This window comes from Xenopus laevis, chromosome 9_10L, assembly GCF_017654675.1.
Source record: "Xenopus laevis strain J_2021 chromosome 9_10L, Xenopus_laevis_v10.1, whole genome shotgun sequence".
NCBI lineage: Eukaryota > Metazoa > Chordata > Amphibia > Anura > Pipidae > Xenopus > Xenopus laevis.
In genome coordinates, this window is record NC_054387.1 from 19,152,032 (window position 1) to 19,174,197 (window position 22,166).

The 22,166-nt window shown below is 39.0% G+C and overlaps 1 protein-coding gene across 2 annotated transcripts; it reads right to left on the minus strand.

The window, feature by feature from the left end:
• Positions 1-225: 225 nt before the first annotated feature.
• On the minus strand, positions 226-20,647 carry LOC108704323 (traf2 and NCK-interacting protein kinase-like). 2 transcript variants are annotated; one of them, XM_041577460.1, is made up of 12 exons: positions 19,338-20,647; positions 16,679-17,846; positions 16,465-16,575; positions 16,248-16,338; positions 15,974-16,101; positions 15,433-15,487; positions 15,171-15,243; positions 13,814-13,989; positions 13,119-13,326; positions 12,120-12,289; positions 7,280-7,349; positions 226-268 (listed from the first exon to the last, which is right to left on the minus strand). In XM_041577460.1, exons 2-9 carry the CDS (start codon positions 16,838-16,840, stop codon positions 13,199-13,201), a joined length of 924 nt encoding a protein of 307 aa, XP_041433394.1. In that variant the 5' UTR covers positions 16,841-17,846; positions 19,338-20,647; the 3' UTR covers positions 226-268; positions 7,280-7,349; positions 12,120-12,289; positions 13,119-13,198. The 2 variants fall into 2 exon arrangements, with proteins under 2 accessions (XP_041433394.1, XP_041433393.1); XM_041577459.1 differs by lacking the exons at positions 226-268; positions 7,280-7,349 and having other exon boundaries at positions 10,849-12,289.
• Between the last annotated feature and the right edge of the window lie 1,519 nt (positions 20,648-22,166).

Below are 22,166 nucleotides of genomic sequence, written 5' to 3' on the forward strand. Positions count from 1 at the left end.
TAGAATTAAAATCATTTCATACAACCTGTGTTAGGGAGTGTATAGTTTGGGATTTACTGTTAGGGGCTTGCACTCTCAAAATAAATTACATACAACCTCAGGTGGCATTGTAAAAGAAATCTCTTTATAGATAATCCATTAGTAATACAACTTGCTCTAGACAGGTAACATACCTCCCAACTGTCCTGTTTTAGAGGGACAGTCCCTCTTTTGACAGCTCAACCTGCAGTCCCTCGTTTGTACTGGAAAGTCCGGGGTTTTCTCTACACTGAACAGCCAGAAAAAGAAACAGCCACAGCAGCTGATAAGATACTTTTGTAACAATTTTGAGATAAGCAAATAAGTTGTAAATTGTAACAATATAAGATAACAGGTCCCATGAGGAAAGTTAGACTCATATTAATTCACCTTAATTAGCAAAACTGTAATAACTGAAAAAAAACACAGAAATATGTTCAAACATGGTAAGTAGGGGGTTTGGTCACAAAAATCGGCGTGGTCAACAAAATTTCGCTGCGCTACACGCGCCAACTTTTTTGTGCTTCTTTTTATTTCCAAAATGTTGGGAGGTATGAGGTAATTCTACATCAAGAATGTGTCAGATCAGTAACAATATTTAAATACATACCACCAAATAACAGGAAATAAAAGGAAGCAGGCCCCCTTGCCAGAGAATGAGAATTGCCCCAATGTTTTTGGCGTAAAGCTTTTCTCAAGGGACATTCTTTTGTTTCTATATAGTTTGGGATTTGCCAGAGATATTCCTGATGCCAACCATTCCTGGTATCTTAATATGGCAGGTGCCATCAAGTCAGTTTTTGATGCTATATAATGGCATTTAATCTGAAAAGCACATTGGATTTATTAGAAACTGGCAAAGCTACAAGTATGGGACCCGTTATTCAGAAACCTATTATCCAGAAAGTCCCGAATTACGGAAAGGTCATCTACATTTTATCCAGATAATCCAATTTTTTTTTAAATGATTTCCATTTTTCTCTGTAATAATAAAACAGTACCTTGTACTTGATCCCAACTAAGATATAATTAATCCTTATTAGAAGCAACACCAGCCTATTGGGTTTATTTATCAAAGGTCGAGGTGAATTTTTGAATGAAAAAAATTAGAAGTTTGTGCTACTTTTTGTGTACTTCGACTAGGGATTGGTCCAAATTCGACCATTCGCCATTGAAAACCTGCCGAATTGCTGTTTTAGTCTACGGGGACCTCCTAGAACCTTTTTGGAGTCAATTGGTGGACTTTTGAATTGCTGTTTTAGTCTACGGGGACCTCCTAGAACCTTTTTGGAGTCAATTGGTGGACTTTGAAAAATATAATTTTTTTTTGGGAAAAACTTTGAATCGAATTTGATCGAATGCAATATTCTTTAGATTCGTACGATTCAAAATACAAATACGGACCTATTCAATCAAAAACTGACCTATTCGACCAAAAAAAATCTTCGACTTAATTTCGGTTGGTCTTTTTGAATTCGAATTTCGAAGTTTTTTCAATTCGACCCTTGATAAATATGCCCCTCAATGTTAACATGATTTTTTAGTAGCTATAAAGTATGTAGATCCACATTATGGAAAGATCCATTATCCCAGGTCCTGAGCATTCTGGATAACAAGACCCATACCTGTATTTATATGGCATAAAGCTATTTACCCAACACATTACCCAGTGTTTTTTAGTGTTTACATGTTTTTTTAGTAGATATAAAGTATGTAGATCCACATTATGGAGAGATCAGTTATTCAGAAAACCCAGGTTCCGAGCGTTCTGGATAACAGGACCCATACCTGTATTTATATAGGATAAACTAAAATCACAATGACTTATGACAGAATCTAGATGGAGTGGGTCATAACATTGACAAAGAGTTGACATAAAGGCTTTCTTGTCAAATGATATAGAACAGAGCACAATCTCAGCAGAAGGAATCTGACATTAACATCAGACAGTGATTGTAATATATAGAAATGTTATTCTGCAAATAACTCCCCTTTGTGTTTGTTTATACACAGCTAAACGTGCTTATAACATTGAGGAGTACAGCTTCTCCCAGCCCACCCTGGAGCAGGTAACATTCCAAAGCTTGGAAACTACATATTAAACTGAAATCTATTATGGAACAAAAATATCATCAGGTCTATGCAAATTTAAAATTTTTTCATTTTTTATTAGTTGTGGTTTTTGAGTTATTTAGGTTTTTATTTTATTAGGTTTTTATGCTCTCCGGTTTGCAATTGTAGTAGTCTGGTTGCTAGGGTTCAAATTACCCTGTTTACTGTGTAATAAAAATTAACAATTGCAATAAATGTGTAGCCTTACAGAACATTTGTTTTTAGATGGGGTCATAAGCTGGAAAGAGTCATAAAAAGACAGAAACTATACAAAATAAATCATGAAGACCAATTGAAAAGTTGCTTAGAATTGACCATTATATACATACTAAAATTTAACTTAAAGGTGAACTACCCTTTTAAGTTAAATGTTATAGAATGGCTAATCGTAAGCAACTTTTCAACTGACATTTCGGTAACAAGCCGGGACTGCGGGTTGAGCTGTCTTGAGCGGGACTGTCCTGTTAAGAACGGGACAGTTGGGAGGTGTGCATTCCTTATTAGAGCAACTTCATGGCATTTTTTACATTCTCTTTCACCAAACATCATGATTTTGCAAGCTCAGGTTTGGCCTGAAATTTATCCTTAGGCCATGCACTGCAACCTATAAGCTAATGCTATTACACGTTAATAGAAGACAGATAACACATATACTGTATATGTAATAATATAAAGTAACATTTTGGGGTTTTATAATAGGTGGGTGAGGCAGGTCTAATAACCTTTCAGTGTTAAATCTTCACTAGGCTGTTGATTGGTTGTTCTATTACAAGACATTCTTTACCCCTATAATACAAACCCCAACAAGATTGCTTTAATGTTGCTAACTATATCTTGGCTCATAAATGCAGTAGCTTTTTTTTTTCTCCCAGCACTTTTTTAATAATAGAATTTTTTTTTTTTATTATGATGTGTCTTATCTCTGTCTCTCTCATTATGAGTGGCGCACTACTTTTCTACTTGGTGCTTAGTGGGTTATTTACTGAATTCCGGTCGGGCTATTTGGGGCTAAAACTAGATTTTTTCGGGATTTATTAGCCCCATGCAGCAAAAAGACAGAATCCGAAAATCAGCCATCTCAGACCTGCCGAGGTTGTGCATTAGTCAATGGCAGAGGTCCCTACCCTATTTTGGAGTTTCTGTGGTCTGCGCTGGAATTAGCCCGAAAATCCGACCTATCCGGATAAAAATCTGATTTGGGGAAAAAAAAAGTATTTGCATTTTTACCCAAAATCAAGCTTGGTTAATAATAAATAAGGTCAAATCGGGTATTAGTGGTGGGTGAAACATTTTGCTCATCACTTTTTTTTTTTATTTAAAAATTCAGATAAATTTGGATTTTAGTAAATAACCCTCTAAGTGTCCATTTTAGTTAGGCAAACTCCCACTCTGGCCTAGTTAACTCTTACAGAGCATTAGCTATACAGGATTACTGGTGGACCTTGATGAACGTTGGTATTTTAATGATGTTGCTGCAAATTCTAGAATGGGCACGGTTATTCCTTTTAGTAGGAAATATGTAAATATTTGCTGTAGTAGCATAAGACAAGGGTATAGAACTGGAGAGGGTGTTTTTAAGCATCCCAAATGTATTTGGGAAGAGAATGACTAGACCTGTAGTAAACTTTGTACCTTTTATTAAATAACACAATTAGACCCCCAGACCCACATTATATTCAATATCATGGAATAAGAGGTGCAAAGCTTGTTCCAAACCCTTAGCAACAAATCAGCAGGGAACATTTAGTGGTCTGTTGTGTGCAGGGATGCACTATGTTCTACACTATAAAAAAACAAATACAGACATGTACTTTATGTGGCGTGGCTTTGGTGGGAGGTCATGAATAAGCTTTATTTTAAATTCCACTGAGCAAAGCTGACCAGGTGGGGCTCACTGAACTCTAATCTCTCCTGTCTGGCTGGCTCCCCTTCAATTTAAAGTTTTACGGGGACTGGTTTTAGTCCTGACTGGAGCACCATTTCAATATATGTAAAAAACAAATCTTCCCAAATCATTTGGTCCCATATAAAAATGTTGCTGTTGTCCAGGTAACTTCCACCACTGGATCAAATCTAAAACTCTGCTCCAGTTTAGCCTTTTCTGCAATATTCTCTGCTGTCTAGGGATGATCGAAATATTTAGCTGCAAAAAACAGACTGTGATGAATAGTTAAAAAAATGTTGAGTGGTTTGAAAATTGGCGCATGAAAAATTGACTTCAATGCATTTGGCGAATTTTCATCGAGTCAATTTCGCTCATCACTAGCTGTCACACCCTTGTATTCACTCTCTGCAGGCTCTACAATTATATGGAGCAGAAAAATATGTTTTCTATATTACTAAAGTAATGTTTGTTTCTATATATATCAGTATATATCAGAGCAGAATAAAAAAAGTTTTATAAAACAATTGTCTTGTGCTTGTTTCCTTTCCTTAGCATGTTTATATTATGTTTAGTACAGGTATGGGACCTGTTATCCAGAATGTATTTTCTCCAAAAAAATTATATGGGCTGATTTACTAACAGTCGGATTTCTATATTTGTTCTCTAAAAATTGGTGATTTTTTATTTATTTTAATTTCTCTCAAACACAAAAAAACCATGAAAAACTCTAATACAGAACTTCGCAAGTAAAAGTGTTGAGGTCCTATAGAAGTCAATGAGAGCTGTGCTGATCCTATTGTATTTTTTTTTTTATTTTTTTATTTTTTTAGAAAACACTGGGTTATACCCTATGTTGTTAAATAGTGGCCTATATCAAAACGGAGTGTCCACAAACCAATGGAATTATATATAAATATGCACAAAGGGACTTCACCTCCAGTTTGAATAGCCCACCGATGTTAATTTACAAATTTACGACTTAGATGTTGTATACAAAATAAAAGGCAATATTTATTTCTCACCATGCCATAGTATATTTAAAAACATTTAAAACCAGCAGTGCTGCATGTGGGATGAGAGATCCCTCTCCACTGATTATTTGCTCACCAAACGATTCAACCAAATCGCATATGAGAGGTGCATGCAAACAAAATTAAACAAAATTAAGCTAAAACAAATATTGCAATGACTGTGTGGTGACCACTTTAGATGGCCTTAATTACGTTATGATGTAACTCAGTGTGCATGTGGAGGATGTAATATCCGTATGTTGGTAAGGATGCTGGCCCAGATGGCACCAAATGAGAGAGTTTGTCAAAACAATAAAGCTCCCAATTAAAGCTCCTGAATCCACAATGCAATGGTAGTGGGTCCCGTGTTGATATCAGTTTATCAGCTATAAATAGAGTAGCAAGGTTGGTAAGGGTCTTTTTGATAATTGCAAATAGCGTTGTAATTGATATTGTGCTGGATGGGCTTCTGGTCGGGTGAAATCCCCATTTTAAAATTGATGTGCCAAACGGCCATTTAAGCAACTTAGCAGTTGCGTTAGTTCAACTTATGGGTGATATAATGTCCCGTGGGTGATCCCCAGCTTAGCCACAGTTCGCCCCAAACAAGGTGGAAATATAGTTACTGACCGTAATGCATTCTCATTCAACATGGGTGTTCCTTTGTCCTACTCAGTAGGCCCCAGATATCTTGCCGGATCGGGATGCTCATGCGTGCCGCATATCCACAGCAGCTTTGTGGCGAAACGGCTGTCGAGTTACAACGACTGTTGGCGTTGGGGATTTCTCTCTCTCTCTGAGTACGTGCGGAGCGCTGCGGATATGCAGCACGCATAAGCATCCCGATCCGGCAAGATATCTGGGACCTACGGAGTAGGACAAAGGAACGCCCGTGTTGAATGAGAATGCATTACGGTCGGTAATTTGTTTTTTTTTTCCACGAGGAATTGCCAGACTTGACAATTTTTAGAGGGTTTGGTATTTTTTTTAGTGCATCATTCAGCAGTGTTTGTGAGAACTGCTGCACATCTGTTTTGTATGGACTCCACCAACTTCCAACAACCTATTAAATTCCACAATTCTTCTGCATTTCTTGCTTTTGCTTCACAAAACAGCATTTCTGGTGTCACCCCACAAGTTTTGTATTGGTTTAAGGTCCTGGGATTGAGCCTGCCACTCCATAATATCAATCTTGTTGGTCTGGAACCAAGATGTTGCTCATTGACTGGTGTGTTTGGGGTTGTTATCTTGTTGAAACCCCCATATCAAGGGCATTTCCTCTTTATTTAGTGTTTGGGGGGTCGTCTGACAAACTGAATGTGGCCCCTAGACCCAAAAAGAACAATCTTGCTTTTATTAGTCCAAAAAATATTGCTCCATTTCTCTTTAGGCCAGTCAATGTGTGCTTTGGCAAATTGTAAGCTCTTCAGTACAAGTCTTTTTTTCAACAATGGGACTTTGCATGGGCTTCTTGCCGATCACTCGGCTTCACATAGTTGTCTTCTAATTGTAACAGTATCACAGGTAACTTTACTCCTTTTCTCATCTTCCTGGAGCTGATCATTGACTGAGTCTTCTATCCATTCCAATAGTAGTTTTCCATTTTCTTCCACGTCTTTCAGGTTTTGGTTGCCATTTAAAGTATTTGAGATCATTTTAGCTGAGCAGCCTATCATTTTCTGCACTTCTTTCTATGTCCCCTCTCCAATCAACTTTTTAATCAAAGTAATCTGTTCTTCTGAACAATGTCTGGAACAAGCCATTTGTCTCAGAGAGAAATACACTATAACCAGCAGGCACAACATTTGCTCCTCCCTTCCTTAATTAAGGGCCGGAATTGACACCTGGTTTTTCACAGAATGAATGAGCACTAATTAAACTCCACACTGCTATTATTTGGAACAAGCCTCTATGAATGATTCAGTGACACAGAATCGCAGCATGTCATGTATGTTGGATCTGCTTTTATGCTGCACTCGAAAAGAACCCTACAGTCTGTGTGTTGAGTAAAAGGTTTGAGGCTGTGCAAGGGAAGGTTCATGACACGTGATTGTCATATCTCACTGCAGACCTGGCTGTATCAAAACAGCTTCAGGTGAGTTTTACCAAGAAGACTAGTAAACTAGTTTGCTAGGGGAGGGCTATTGTTTATTTTGGTCAACTAACACTAGCTTATCACTGGTGTTGGAAGTGTCTATGTGTGGCATTCCATATAGAACAAGTCAAGTTTATAGATTGTTGAGTTTGAACTCACCCAGATTTTTCGGGAGGCAAACTCCCAGAGGTTAAAACTCATCCAAATAATACTCTTGTGTTATTGTCCTCTGAAAAAACCAAAACAAACAAAAACATATATTAATAATATATAAAATAATACACATATTATTTTATATGCAAGACCACTGCTCAATTTTTAAACGTTTTTAATAAGAGTATCAGTAGCAAGATACAGGCTGTAGCTTCAAATCTCTCCAAGTGCATAAATCAAATGTATTTTTACATAAGGCCCCAGACATTACAGTTAGTCATATAGACAACCATCTTACACCTCACAATAACAGAGCACCAAGCAGACATTTCCAGTTCCTGGAAGGGATTAGAGTTTAGCTCAGCAGACTTATAACTTATAAGGCGACTTGCTCTTTTTAAAAAACTAAACAGAGAGGATCAATTAGCCTCACACAAAAGCCCATTTACTACACTGCTGTAGAGGGAGGTCTGTGTTTAAAGGAACAGTTCCGTGTAAAAATAAAAACTGGGTAAATAGATCGGTTGTGCAAAATAAAAAATGTTTCTAATATAGTTAGCCAAAAAAGTAATGTATAAAGGTTGGAGTAACTGGGTGTGTAACATACTCTGAAGCACAAAGGTAGGGATGAGCGACAGTGCAGCTCTAGGAAACGCTTCATAGGCACAACCAACAGTGTCATGTACATGCTTTCTGTGCTAGGGAAGGATCCTCATAAGCTTAACTGTATATACAGGCTAGGTGCCATCAGTGGCAAGGAAGAGGGGTGTCCCCAAGAGATGAAAAAACATTATTCCTTTGTCTGTGCGTAGTGTGCAGTAATTCAATGTCTACCAATGTTTCTTTCTAATTATGGCTGCATTTACTGGTGACGGGGCCTCTTGGTGACTGATAATATGGGCTCCCCCAAAAAAACGTCTACACACGCATGATGAGGCACTTGATCTACCTGGCCATGACTCATTATGCCAAAACCCTGCCCTCTCCCCCATAAGTACTACATATTCATTGGACCCCTCACTGCAGTCTCCCTAATGGTGGAACTACTGTACCGAATCTCTTCCACTTTCTGTTGGCTCATCTGGTAACTGGGCCAGAAATTGTGATATTTTTAATAAGAATTAGAAATAATGCTGAAAATCCTTGCAAACAGCAACCTTTAGAAAGGGCATTCTCTTTTCAATCAGCAAAATGGGACTGCATGGGATATACACAGGGATATTATAAAAGTGGGGCTGCCACAATCTAAATCCACATTCAATGACAGAGATCAGTATAATGAGAGACACTCAGATACTAATAGTATCAATGAATGGAGATTCAATGAAGCACATCCAGTGTCGGACTGAAAACCCATGGGCCTAATGGAGGTGCTGAGCTACAGGACCCCTTGCTGCTCATGCCAATGCAGAAAACGTTATCTTCCTCTTATAGAATCATTGGCACAGTCCAATCAGTAAGCTATCAGATATATACACCCATATGTCTAAAGATAGTCAGTCACACTCCTGTATTTAGTATCACACACTGGTTTTAGGGAAACCAAAGAATGTCCATTGGCTGCCTGTGGTCTTCAAAATAAACTTGTCAGGAATACAAATTATTATGAAAAGATTATGCTGTTGGGTTTCTAAACTCAGAAGTCCTGGGTGGACGCCTCTCATACTTAGACATCACGGCTTTTTCACCGGCCCAGGGGACTTTTCTCCTGAGTTCAGTGTCGCTGTGTGTTCATTGGTCCCGGGAATCTCGTGTGCCACCCTAGCTCTGTGGTCTGTGGTCAGATTCAGTCCAAAATGTACAAACTTGTGCCTCCTGCATTGTTCTTATTTGTATTGTACATTAAATAAATCAGGTGTCAGAATATACAATAAGCAATCAAAGCAATAGAAAGGGGACACAAGCCTCTCTCTATCTCTCTCTCTCTATATAGTGAATAAAGTACCCCCTCTTGTAAAATATAAGGATATTATAAGCTACCGAGGAGTTTCATGACCATATAAAAGCACGAGGCTGAAGGCCGAGTGTTTTTATACAGGTCATGGAACTCTGAGGTAACTTCTAATATCCTCATATTTTACAACAGGGGGTACTTTATTTATTATAATACACAAATTTCAGTGAGTCATGTGACAGAAATGACATCACTACTCACCGTTTTTAACTGATGACATCAGAACTCACCGTTTATAAGGATATACTTTACAAGATATTCATAGCTTTTGTGTATTCTATATATAAATATATATAAGCCCCTCCTGTGGCCATTCTGCTCTGCAATGGGTTTCAGCATGGAAGGTCCCATTGGGCACAGGGGTGTGAATAGCCCCCCCCCATATATACAGAATAGGGACAGATATTCTCCCCATACAAGGGACCAGTCCATTCTACCAATATGCACACTGGCACCCTGCAAATACCCACTCATGCCCTGCACTGGCACATATATATGTGTACCACAAAATGTAGACTTATTTAACCCTATGCATGCTGCAGGACCTTCAACCCCATCAGTGCTGTTGCCTAAAGTGCTTACATAGCCATGCAACAACATTTATACTGGAAAGGAAAAACCCACGGGTGCCAAGAATCAGTTTAATACTTTTTGGGAGCTTACTATAATGTAACTGCACGCAGCTTAAATCAGTGCAAGGGACACCTGGCCCCAGTGAAAACATGGTGGTGTGGTACCAAATCTCAAATTTCAAAATCTCAAATTTCCCATGTTCATGAATATCAGTGGGCATGGATGAGAATGATTTGTTATTCAACCTTATGTGAAACCACCTGCCCCACTTCATTCTACTTTATGCTAACATGTGGGAAAGCAGGGTCCAGCAGTGTGATGGGACTAATATCAAAGTGTGGGCCAAAGAGAACTGACAAGCTGATACAGCCACAGCCTGCATTTACAATAACCTCTCTTTAAAGGGTAAGTAAAAACCTGGAATAATCATAAACTATATGGTGTCATGTTTGGGACAGGGCTGTTTCACATATCCAACATCATTGTCATTGGTAAAGTTACATCCCACATTTAGAAGAAAAATCCTTCCTGGGGACTCTGGTGGGGTGGGATCCTCTTCAGAGGGAGGCAGATTTGCACCCCTGGGGAGAAGGGTACTATATATATATATATATACATTATGATGTAAATGGGTATCAATATATGTAGATTCAATTATACCCTTCTTCTTATACCTTATACCTCTTTTCCTAAGGCTGATGGCAAATTGGGTGTCTTGTCAATCATGTGAAATAACCCAATCTGAAGATGTACTTATCTGAGTTATATTCTTCTGTACGCTTTATATCATTTGTGTAAAGTTAAAATATTTTCCTTCAAGTACAATGACAATTTATCTGGCCTCAGTGCAGATCAGTAGGGCTGGACCCAGACATGGCTTATTCCCGTCTTATATTTCTTCATCTTTTTCACACATTTCTCAACCCCGCTTGATTCCACCTTGTCTTTTAATGATCCATTTCCTTCACTACAGCTCTCCATCCCCTCTAATATTCCTATCCCTAACAATACTAGGGTACAATAAAAATGCAAGAACACAATTATATAATGTATTTATATACTACAGATTTATTCATATTCATTTAAAATGGAAAGAACTCGCGTCCATTAAGTTAAAATTGTAGTGTAAATGGGACCTATTTAGTAGTTGATCCAGAGGAAGGCAAAAACCCCCATCTGAAGCCAGAGCCAATTTGCCTCAGATGGGGAAAAATTCCTTCCTGACTCCCAAAGGGCAATCGGACAAGTCCCTGGATCAACTTCTAATAAGAAAATGCATGTAACCCTTAAAACTAGTTAATATATGGGCATCGTTTTTACTCTGCTGTAGGAGAAGTGGATGTTTGAAGACAAGAGATGTGAAATTAGGAGCAATGGTATTTTAAAGATAACTTTTTAAAATTCTGAACTAAGGGAGCAATAAAAATATAGATGAGAATTTAGATTCAAGGAGAAGGTTTCTTGAGGGTGTGTGAAGACAACAGCTACTGGTGGATCAGATGAGTTTTTGAAGCTATTAACAAATCTGCAAAAGGGGGCCCAGCAATTCCAGATGTGGCAGTTGACAGTAATCACTACTGCTGGTGTTGCCTTGAAAATAAGAAGGTGATGGTGGAAGTGTGTTGGTATTGGTATGATGACTGAGCCTACTGGTATAGGTTCAGTAGAATAAGGGGAAGAGGCTGATAGTGGAGCTAAAGGTGAATGAAAAGAAGAGGCCATGGGTGGAGGTATGGTAATTAAAAAAACTAATGTCTCTGAAAAATGCTACTGCTAATGCTAAATGCTACTGCTACTGCTAAGTCTGTGAAATTCTAAGGCGGATATCGCTATTGGAGCTATGGTTGTATGAAATGTGATGATTTTAGAGAGACTTATCATGTAGTCACATGAATTCCAGACGCCACTGTTGTAGCTGTGGTAGCCTGAAATGAGATATTAAATGAGCCATAAATAGAGGCACTGTTTGGGCTACGGTAGCTGGAACTGCAAATGCTGAAGGTGTACCAGCATGGTGGTCTGCTGGTAGAAAAGCAGCAGAATAAAAAAAGTTGGTAGCTAGTGGTGGAGACAAATATATGGTAGATTTACAGTAAGGTACCACTGCTAGAACTGTGGACTTTGAAAATCAGGAGACACCACTGCTGGAATTGTGGTAGCTGCAAAGGATAATGCTGGTGGAAACTGTAGATGCTGGAGGTGTGTTGGCATGATAGAGTCTGGTGGAGGAGGAGCAGTAGAAGAAGAAAAGGCACAAAGTTGTGTGAAATATAGAAGCAATAGGTAGAATAATGGTACAGTAGTTGAAATGTAAGGTACCAGTGGTGAAGATGTGAACCTTGAATGTGAGACTGCTGGTGGTGTTGCATGATGTCAAGATGCCACTGGTTACATTAGTAAATTATCATCCTGGCGCTTCAGGGGGAGGAGCAGACACTGCTGGTGGAGCTGCACTAATCTCAAAGTCTACACTGGTTGAGCTGCTTCACCTGTAATATAAAATAAAAATCAATTAGTAATCTATCATTATGAATATTCATTAAGAAGCATGGCATTAGAAAGAATTTTATGCTCAGACAGAATTCTCTTTGGCATAGGCCTTTTTAACAGTAATGGGTACTAGTAGGAAAACAGAGAATTAGAATTACAGATTCATGAATGTTACTAAGCCTTTATAGGCCAAATACATTTTAAAAATCCCCTTGTGGTGGCAGTTCTTGGATACCAGCCTTAGATGGATATATAAGAAATAAGAAACTTTCCAAATACAATCAATGAAATATTCCGTACAGTGTCTGAAATAATCAAGTTTATCTTCACTGTGCCTCTCTCAGCTTTCTCTTCATTCTCTACATCATGTCTCTCTACATGCAGGATTTGTGCAAAGGGCAGTTATTTTGTTTGTACTGGAATCAGTTATTTGAGTGAGCTCTAATACATCTGCAAGGAAAGGAAGCCCCCCCCCTATAAGATATATTGGATCAAACTGTCAATGAATATCTGACACCCAACTGCTGCATGAAGAGAGAATGAAGAGAAACAGATGCTGAGAGAGGGATACTGAAGATAAACTTGATTACTTTAGAAACTGTACAGAATATTTAATTGATTGTATTTAGAAAGTTTCTTATTTCAGTATGATGCAATAAAGCTACTGTCTGTGAGCAGAGAAAATCCTGATTTAGCCCATAACATCTCAGGGTGTGCACTTATCTGCTTGTCTTTGCATGTGGGAAAGATTTCAAGCAGTAAATGCAGAGAATGTTGGTCTAAGGCTCTGTAGGACCAATGAATAGTGATATTGAATGGAGACGGTACCTTTCTCTGTGGATGTTTCTTTCACCTAGGATTTTACATAGGAGCTTCATTCTGGGCTGTGGATGTTACTGGCCACAAGATCAATTGCAGGGAAGGCCCTCCAGGGCCATTTGCAGAGACACTTTTTGTTCCTCTGCTGTGCTGTGTGCGCAGAAGTCACAAGCGCGACGCAGCTGTTTCATGGCACAGAGAGCTTTTCCCTTCAATCCTGTATAGATTAAAAAAAAGCAAAGTGAGGAAATAACCAACATTAAATTCCTGTTTTGTCTAATTATTTGGAAATGATAAGACAGATGATCATTTTAAATGAACATGGACAAGACACCCTACTGAGAAATTCCTTCCCAGGTAGCGGTCCATAGTGGGGCCCCACGCACAAGGTCAATGCCAAAGAGTTTTTTTTTCCAACCCGCAACTTTGATGTGATGGCAGAATTAAGAAATATAAACTGAAGACCAAATGCAAATGCAATAATGTACTAAAATTAAGGCAATGTAGCCCTTAAAAAATGTAATTATTCATATTGCGATAAGAAATGCATTCCGATCAAAAGTAAAATGCAACAAAACATTTAAAAAAAATTAAAAATACATTTAATTATTCCCAGCACGACTTTAATTTTGCAGTGTCTCATTTCAGTGTTGATTTACACTCCGTGATGGTGCAGTTGTATCAAATATAATGGATTCCCTCACCTTTCTTGGCCGGCCGATTCTGCAGAGCCCAGAGATGTTCTTTAATCTCAGCCCTGATGATCTTCTTAGGGGGCAGTTCTTTGATGAATGGGTGCTGCAGGAGTTCTTCAGCACTCCCTCTCTCAGAAGGATCCTTCTTCACACAGGACTCCAGAAAAGACACAAAATGTTGTGACCTGGATAAAAGGAATGAGAAGATCTTTTAGTTAAAATCAGATCTATCCCTTTAAATGTCTAAAAGAATGTTAAACATCACATAGAATTAAAGGGATGGTTCACCTTTAAGTTAACTTTTACCATGTTATAGAATGGTCAATTCTAAGCAACTTTTTAATTGGTCTTCATTATTTTATTTATATTTTTTAAATTATTTGCCTTCTTCTGACTCTTTCCAGCTCTCAAATGGGGGTCATTGACCCCATCTAGAAACAAATGCTCTGTGAGGCTACAAATGTATCGTTATTGCTACTTTTCATTACTTGTCCTTCTATTCAGGCCTCTCCTATTCATATTCCAGCCTCTTATTAAAAGCAATGCATGGTTGCTAGGGTAATTTGGACCTTAGCAACCAGAAATGGCAAACTGGAGAGCTGCTGAATCAAAAGCCAAATAACTCAAAAACCATAAATAATAATGAATGAGAACCAATTGCAAATTGTATCAGAATATATTTTAGTACATCATATTAAAAGATAACTCAAATGTGAACAACCCCTTTAAACTGATATATGGTTATAGATACAAATATATATTGCTTTGTTTGATGTGCCCTGATTAATTCAGTTCGGCTGTGAGCTGTGTGGTCATTTTTCTTGCCTAAAGTTCAATATCAATATATAGATGAGAAACAAATAGTTATCCTGAAGGTTTAGAGGAATCCCAAAGCCCAAGATTACCCACAGCTATGCCATATCAGTCAACAAAGATATGAAGGGGACAATATTGGCATATCTATACTGACATAGACCCTTACAGCTATGTGTGGGGGGGGACTGGTAATGTCTAATGATTTCCCCACACCTTTTTACTTAATCCTCTGTAAGTGCAGGAGTTAGGGCAGAGACCATACGCTGTGATCATACCCACTGTCCAGCCCCTGTATTTCCCGGAGAGCACCCATAACCCAGCCTGCATTTAGAGGAATGATCTGGAACACTAAGCTGCAATCAAACAAGCCCTCTATCTTGTAACACAGTTATGGGGTATTTAAAATAAAATACACATCCAAAAACTATTATCACTTAGTGACTTGTCTGAATGTAACAGTCCTGTTTGGATATAGCAGTTGGCAAAATATCACTGATATAAGTATGTAAGCAGACACAATGCACAGGGACATCGGCTGGGAAGGACTCACCAGGTCTTTGATCGAAGCTTTGGTGGTTCTGATTCTCTTATCAGGTGCTCCACTGGGTATTGATCTTCGTAAGCTAAAAGTTAAAAACAAATATATCAGACCCTTCAAACATGTCTATAACCAATCTATTTACAAAAAGGTCTTTTTTTGCTGGAAATGGCGAATAAGCTTCATTTCTTCCCATTCTGGTTCAGAAGTTCTTGCTGCTCAAAGTCTAAAATAAAGTATCCATAAGCAGCCACGATTGTTGTGATTCACTTACGTGGTTTTCCCTCGGCCATTTCGATGGCGGTTATCCCCAGCGACCAGATGTCACACTGCAAATGACAAACAAAAGAGCATTAGAAGGAGAGAATTGGGTTAATGGGTTTTTAATAAAATCTAAGTAAGGAGGCTACTACTGTTTCATATTCTACTTTAGAAACATATATATATATATTTGTATGGGTGCAAAAGTACATGGCATTCTCCTTAGGTCAAATATGGCCAAAACAGAACAAAATACAACTTCTAAAATATCCCAATGCACACCCTATTAATAAAGCACACCATGTTATATGTAAAAGTGAGAAAATCCTTTATTATATTTATAAACGTGTATACAGCAATACATATTCATTACAAACAATAGCAGTTACATAACTGAGCAAAAGAGCAAATATTTTAAAGCAGACACAAAAGGTAAGAAACCCAACGTTTCAGAAAAACTCCTTTCCCCCATGAGAAAATGACTTCCTCTATGTCCCATTAACACTAATAGGTAAATGCTCCGTGTTGCTACAAGTATTATAAGTGCAACATACTTTGGTGTCGTACGCCAGGCGCTGGCCCTTCTGCCTTATGGCCTCGGGTGCCATCCAATGTGCAGTCCCGTCCGCTTCGTGGCACAATCCAGTTTGCGGGTCCAGGTTCCAGCTGTTTCCAAAGTCGACTGAAATGACAGATAGAATCTATTAATGGAAAATAATTTGTTTAACCACAATAAGAAAGAAACCTCAATTATGAAACCCCCTGACTCCATATTCACAGAAGCTCCCCACCATCCATTACTCCATTATAACTGTAAGTTTTACTCACTGATCTTCACTTTGGCCGTCTCTGTGAGCATGATGTTCAGGCTCTTGATGTCTCTATGAACGGCCCGGTTCTTGTGGATGTGGTGCAGCCCCTGGGGAGATTGAGATGTAGTTTATAAGACTATAACAGACAAAAGACTAAACATTTCCAAAAAAGAGATTGTATATAAAATCTATGCAATTAAAGAAAAGTCCTTAAGGGGTAAATCTGGCCTTACCTTTAAAACCTCCTTGCAGACATAGCCAATCCAGGTCTCCTTCAGGGATTGGCCATTGGTCTTGCTGATGAGGTTGTGGAGAGAACCGCCACCACAGTATTCAAGAACAATCTGCAATAGAAAGAAATTATTTAAGAACGTGTATTATATCATCTCTAGCAGTGATCTGTTTGGCACATAAGTGATGAATGTGATACAGTAAATCATTTCTTACTTCCAAGAGCTCCGATGAGCACTCCGTGAGTGGAGCCCTGTAGTAGGCTCCAAAGAAAGAGGCGACGTTCTTGTGGCCGCTGAACTGCTGGAGAAACTTCAGCTCCCTGCAGACTGACTCTTCATCCTGGAGTGGAGTAATAGAAATCCCTTTAGCTTGCATAGGCCACCTCACAAATAGGAATGATATAAAAAAAATGGAAGTATAAAGATACGTTACCCGACTGATATTGGCAATCTTTACGGCCACCACACCTTTCCGATGGTGTCGTCCCTGTAATACAGACAAAAAAGTTTAACTTACACTTGGTTTTAGCTACAACAAGGCATTTTGGGAAGATACTGAAGTAAGTACAGCACTATTTAAGCCATTTTGTGAACCACTGAGTAAGTTATTTCTATTCAACCCTAATTTGGTTGGTCCCTTACCTTGTAGACGTCTCCGGTGCCACCCTCTCCGAGGAGCACATCCTTGGTCAGCCGACCATCAGGAGGCTGGACAATAAAATAGAATAAAAGGGGAACTTTAGTCATAACATAATATTTCAAAAGGGTAAAATATGTCCATCACCAAACCAACTCCCAGATTCCATGCTCTAGCAGCATTTACAGTGAGTGGTCACATTATTTTTCCCTCTTTTCTACTCACCTTGTAAATCTCAGAGAGGGAGCTGGATTCTGACTGTCGCTGAGGGAAAAGAGAAAGATTCTATTAGGGACAGTATAAGGCACAAGACTTGCTGAATAACAAAATGGTACTACCCTGTGTGAAAGATGCCCTTATCCCAAATCTACTAATTAGTAAAGTAACAGGGACCATAGCATAATTGAAAATTACTGGGCCATATAGCAAAACCATTTTAGGACCGCTTAAACTTTGGGACTAGAAAAAACATTTCTTAGTCAAATAAAAATGTAACCGCCAACTTACCTTCCTCCATGGGGCGCAGAATGGCATTGCGCCCAAGTCTTTTTGCTCTTAAAAGAGCAGTTGGGTTTTTAAAAAAAAAAAAAAAAAGATATCAGCAGACGTGAATGGAAGATGTTTTTTCCTAGGAAACGTCAAAAATGCTGAATATCTCGCAGGAAAATCACTGGTAATCTCAGGAAATCACAGGAAATCACGTAGAAATCGCTATGAAGTCGCTTCGAATCGCTCAGAACTTTCACTTTATGGGGAGATGAAAAGAAAGAAGAGATTGTGAGCACAGATCACACACTCATCTTGATTTTAGAAACAAACTTTAAATGGATATCAAAAATCTGAAATCTGATTTTCCTGTAATGTGGCACTGACTGGTTAGCAAACATCTTAAGCAAAAATCCAACTGTAACTGGCTGCTTGATCACCATACTTTTTAAACGGGGGGTTACTTTTAGTATGTTATAGAATTGCTAATTCTACACAACTTTTCAATTGGTCTTCATTGTTTATTTTTTATAGTTTTTGAATTATTTGCCTTCTTCTTCTGACTCTTTCCAGCTTTCAAATGGGGGTCACTGACCCCATCTAAAACCAATGCTCTGTAAGGCTGCACATTTATTGTTATTGCTATGTTTTATTACTCATCTTTCTATTCAGACCCTCCCCTGTTTATAATCCTGTCTCTTATTCATATCAGTGCATGGTTGCTAAGGTAATTTGGACCCTAGCAACCACATTGCTAAAAATGCCAACTGGAGAGCTGCCGAACAAAAAGCTAAATAACTCAATTGCAAATTGTCTCAGAAAATCACTCTCTACATTATACTAAAAGTTAACGCTGAACAACTCTTCTAATGGTGCTAAAGTGAATGGGTCTTGCAATCAGATGACAAGTGTCACAGGATAAAAGTCTATTAAGAGGTGGTTGGATTTGTGGGTCAGAGGACTACAGACTGATAGGGCAGTCTGGGAGCATTTTAAGTTTCTGGTCAGAAAAAAAGCAATGGCTGCCTGTCATTAATAGTCAACAGCCTCACGCAGCATCAGGAGCCCTTAGTGGCTAGGAAGTGGCAACTCCAAAACTCAATTTCTCTCACATGCTTTTTACAGAAGCAATTTTATATACAAAGTAAGATACAGAGAGAAATATGAATATTAATAGCATTAGAGGAGAAACCTGAACAGCAAGTGGCCAACTGTCACTCCAAATGCTGTCAGTGACACCTGTTATATGTTAACATGGGAGATTCCAGACATTTACCCTTAATACTTTCTTAACTTTTGCTTAAAAGCGTTTTAAGAAGTAAATGTTATATACAAAGTGAGATACAGAGAGAAATATGAATATTAATAGTATTAGAAGACGAAACTGATCACCAAGTGGCCAACTGTCCCTCCAAACACTGTTCAGATTCCTCCCTTAATAATTTCTAAACTAGCACATTTTAATACTGAGCCAAATACAGAGAAATGTGCATATAAACATTAGAAGAACAATCTGAATCCCAAATATGTTATATCTGGAGAGTTTGTAGTCTCCCTGCACCCCCGCTCCTTCCCCCAACCCCAACTCTCCCATAACCACTTTTTATATCTATTAAAATGAAAGAAAATATGCAAAACCAAGACTAATATCCCAGGCGCTACCTATGGGCATAATTAAATAGCCATTTTCTGCATTTATGTCATTATTATTTAATTTGTCCCCCCTGTGTGTGTGTAATGGTCCACTCACCTCTGATCCCAGACATGAAAGTGAGAAAACTGTTATTAACTGTCACTTTGCCCTGCGGCGATTTCTTGTCAGTGTCATGTGACCCCATCTGCCTCTCTCCATTGGACACAGTATATCTAAGGTGCAGTTGCCATTGATGGGCCCATAGCAGTTATTAGAAAATTCTGTAATTGTTTTTTTTTCATAGAAGGTCTCCAGTGATGAGCTCTCCCATCTTTCTCGTACCCCTGACTTGCTGAGGGGTAACATGGACATTTAGACACCATTGGATCCCCCTGTTTCAATCACAAGGATATTCGCGTTACACAGTAATGAATAAATCATTGAATCATTAAAGACCAACTAAAGGAAACATTGACGCTTTGCAGCAATTGTCTTTTGAGTAGAAATTGGCTTATTGCTGCCACATCTGAGGTGAATTGCCAGTGTTCATTCACAGAAGAATTCCTGATGCCCTTACAGCTCCACAGGAAGAGTATCACCTGGGAAGGGGGTATGTGACGTATAAAGGTGGGCTTGGCAGAGGTTTAGAAGAGAGGGATCTGTCCCATCACCCACTGTGAGGCCCCACAGGCACCCCCATTCCCATACACACTCAGTATTAGGCATCAGGCTCCAGTCCATCTCTGTCTCACACACACAGAACATTAATAAGGGATATTTTGTGTCCTGCATCCAATGGGAGAGGGGTTTCTTGCATCGTCATAACGAAACATAATTTGCTGCCACTTTAGCCAATGGTAGACAAGCTTCCTGCAGCCAATGGGAAAGCACTTCCTAACCCATCTATTCAGAATATCATTTGCTGTCGCTTTAGCGAATGGTAGACAAGCTTCCTGCAGCCAATGGGAAATCACTTCCTGACCCATCTATTCAGAATATCATTTGCTGTCACTGGGAGACAAGCTTCCTGCAGTGATTAGGAGCTTCCTACAGCCACAGAGTGAGTGTGGGGAGGAGCTTCCAAGTGTTGGCAGACACAGGAAATGGAGATCTGTATGGATACAAGTTGCAGTAACACTGTTCTGGGCTGCAGGGAGATTTCTAGAGGACATTAAATCAGTAGAGGAAACATTTATGGGCTGCAGTGCTGCTTTAGTAAAGTGTATCTGTCAAGGGCCCACTGATTTGGGGTATCACTCTGCCACTGTGTCTCATTATTTTCCCCTCACTCACATATGCACGACCATATTGGATTTGGTTCACAGGTGTTTAAATGTAATGAATCCACCGCACACCTGTGGTTCACTTTCACTGCACTGGTGGTGCTGGTCCTCCGTTGAACTGGCTGGGTCCCTTAGCAACAACAAACAAGCTTACCCCTTTTATTATGCTACCAACAGGAGCAATGTTTTGGGGGGGAAGACCCTCCTGATAAGTGACCAGTGAGGGGGGAAGGCTCAGAGAAGGGGTAGGTGGAAAGAAGAGGTCCGTGCCAAGCGCCCCCCCCCCTCAGTTGCACCCTAGGCACGTGCCTCTTCTGTCTACTCTTCCTTCCACCCCTGGTGTTGAATTACATATGCCCCATTCTCCAGCTCCGGTGGAACTATATCACTCAGCATTCCCTTGGGCTTTCTAGATATTAAACAATTCCCTAAAACTCTGCAACTCCCTAGCCGTCAGTCTAAAACCCTGCAATTCCCTAGCTGTCAGTCTACCTGAAATACAAATTCGGCCCTGGAAGTCCATACTACTGGCCAAAATAACACTTATAAACCAAGACTAAAATCCATAAAAATGTTCTTTTACTTTGTATTGCAGAGTATCAGAAGCCTTGGAACTTAAGCATCTGGAAAAAGCAACCAGGAAACTGTCTCTTGGCGTGTCCAGAAAGGTCTGCCCTGTTCTACAAGTAAAAGAAATGTGTCTGTTAAAAAATAAAAATGGTCTGCTATCGTAACCCACTCGGGAATTTATTCACTTAATGAATAGAAAGAGGTGTAGCAATAGCAAAGTAGCGATAACAATACATTTGTAGCCTTACAGAGCATTTGTTTTTTAAGAAAGGGTCAGTGACCCCCATTTGATACTGGTAAGAGTCAGAAGAAATAGTCAAATAATTTTAAAAAATCTGTAAAAATAAAGGCCCATTGAAAAGGTGCTTAGAATTAGCCATTAGTAGTCAACATACTAAGGGGCAGGTTCACTAAGCGCCGAATTTGCGCTAGCGTCCGCTTGACTCACATCACAACACTTCGCCAGGTGTAGATTCGACAGGACAACCCTAATTCACTCAAATCCGAAGTTGCGTCCAGGGTGCCGAACGCTGGCGAAGTTGCGCTAGCGTTACCGTGGCAAGTGAAGTTGTGCTTGCGTTGCTTAATTTGCATACGGCGGGAAGTTAAAGTTCAATGGAAGTATATGTTGCAGCAAATACATTACACTATACAAGCCCGGGAAACCTTAATAAAATAAAATGAAGTTGTTATATTGCACAACTTCATTGTATGGGCCCAGTGTATATTTATGTGCCATATGTTAGGAAATGTAGGGGGGAAGGCAGGTACCCCAGAAATTTTTTTACAATCTTTTGCAGCCTATCACCTTAAAAAATGAAAAGTCGCCAAAGTTTTTTAGGAAAAATTTTCAACTATTTTTTTTGAGGAAGTCCTATCCACTCTATTGCACTTTGCCTGGAAATAACCTTAAAATGAATATTCTTCTAAGAGAAATGTCTCCAGGTCAAAGCTTGCGAACGATCATTATAAAGATAGAGGGGCCCCTTTTGGATATCATCTCTTCTACGCTAATTTTTAATATACATTGTTTTTTCATGCTGAAAATTTTTTAGAGAGAATTTTCCCTACTACAAGATGTTTCATGAATATG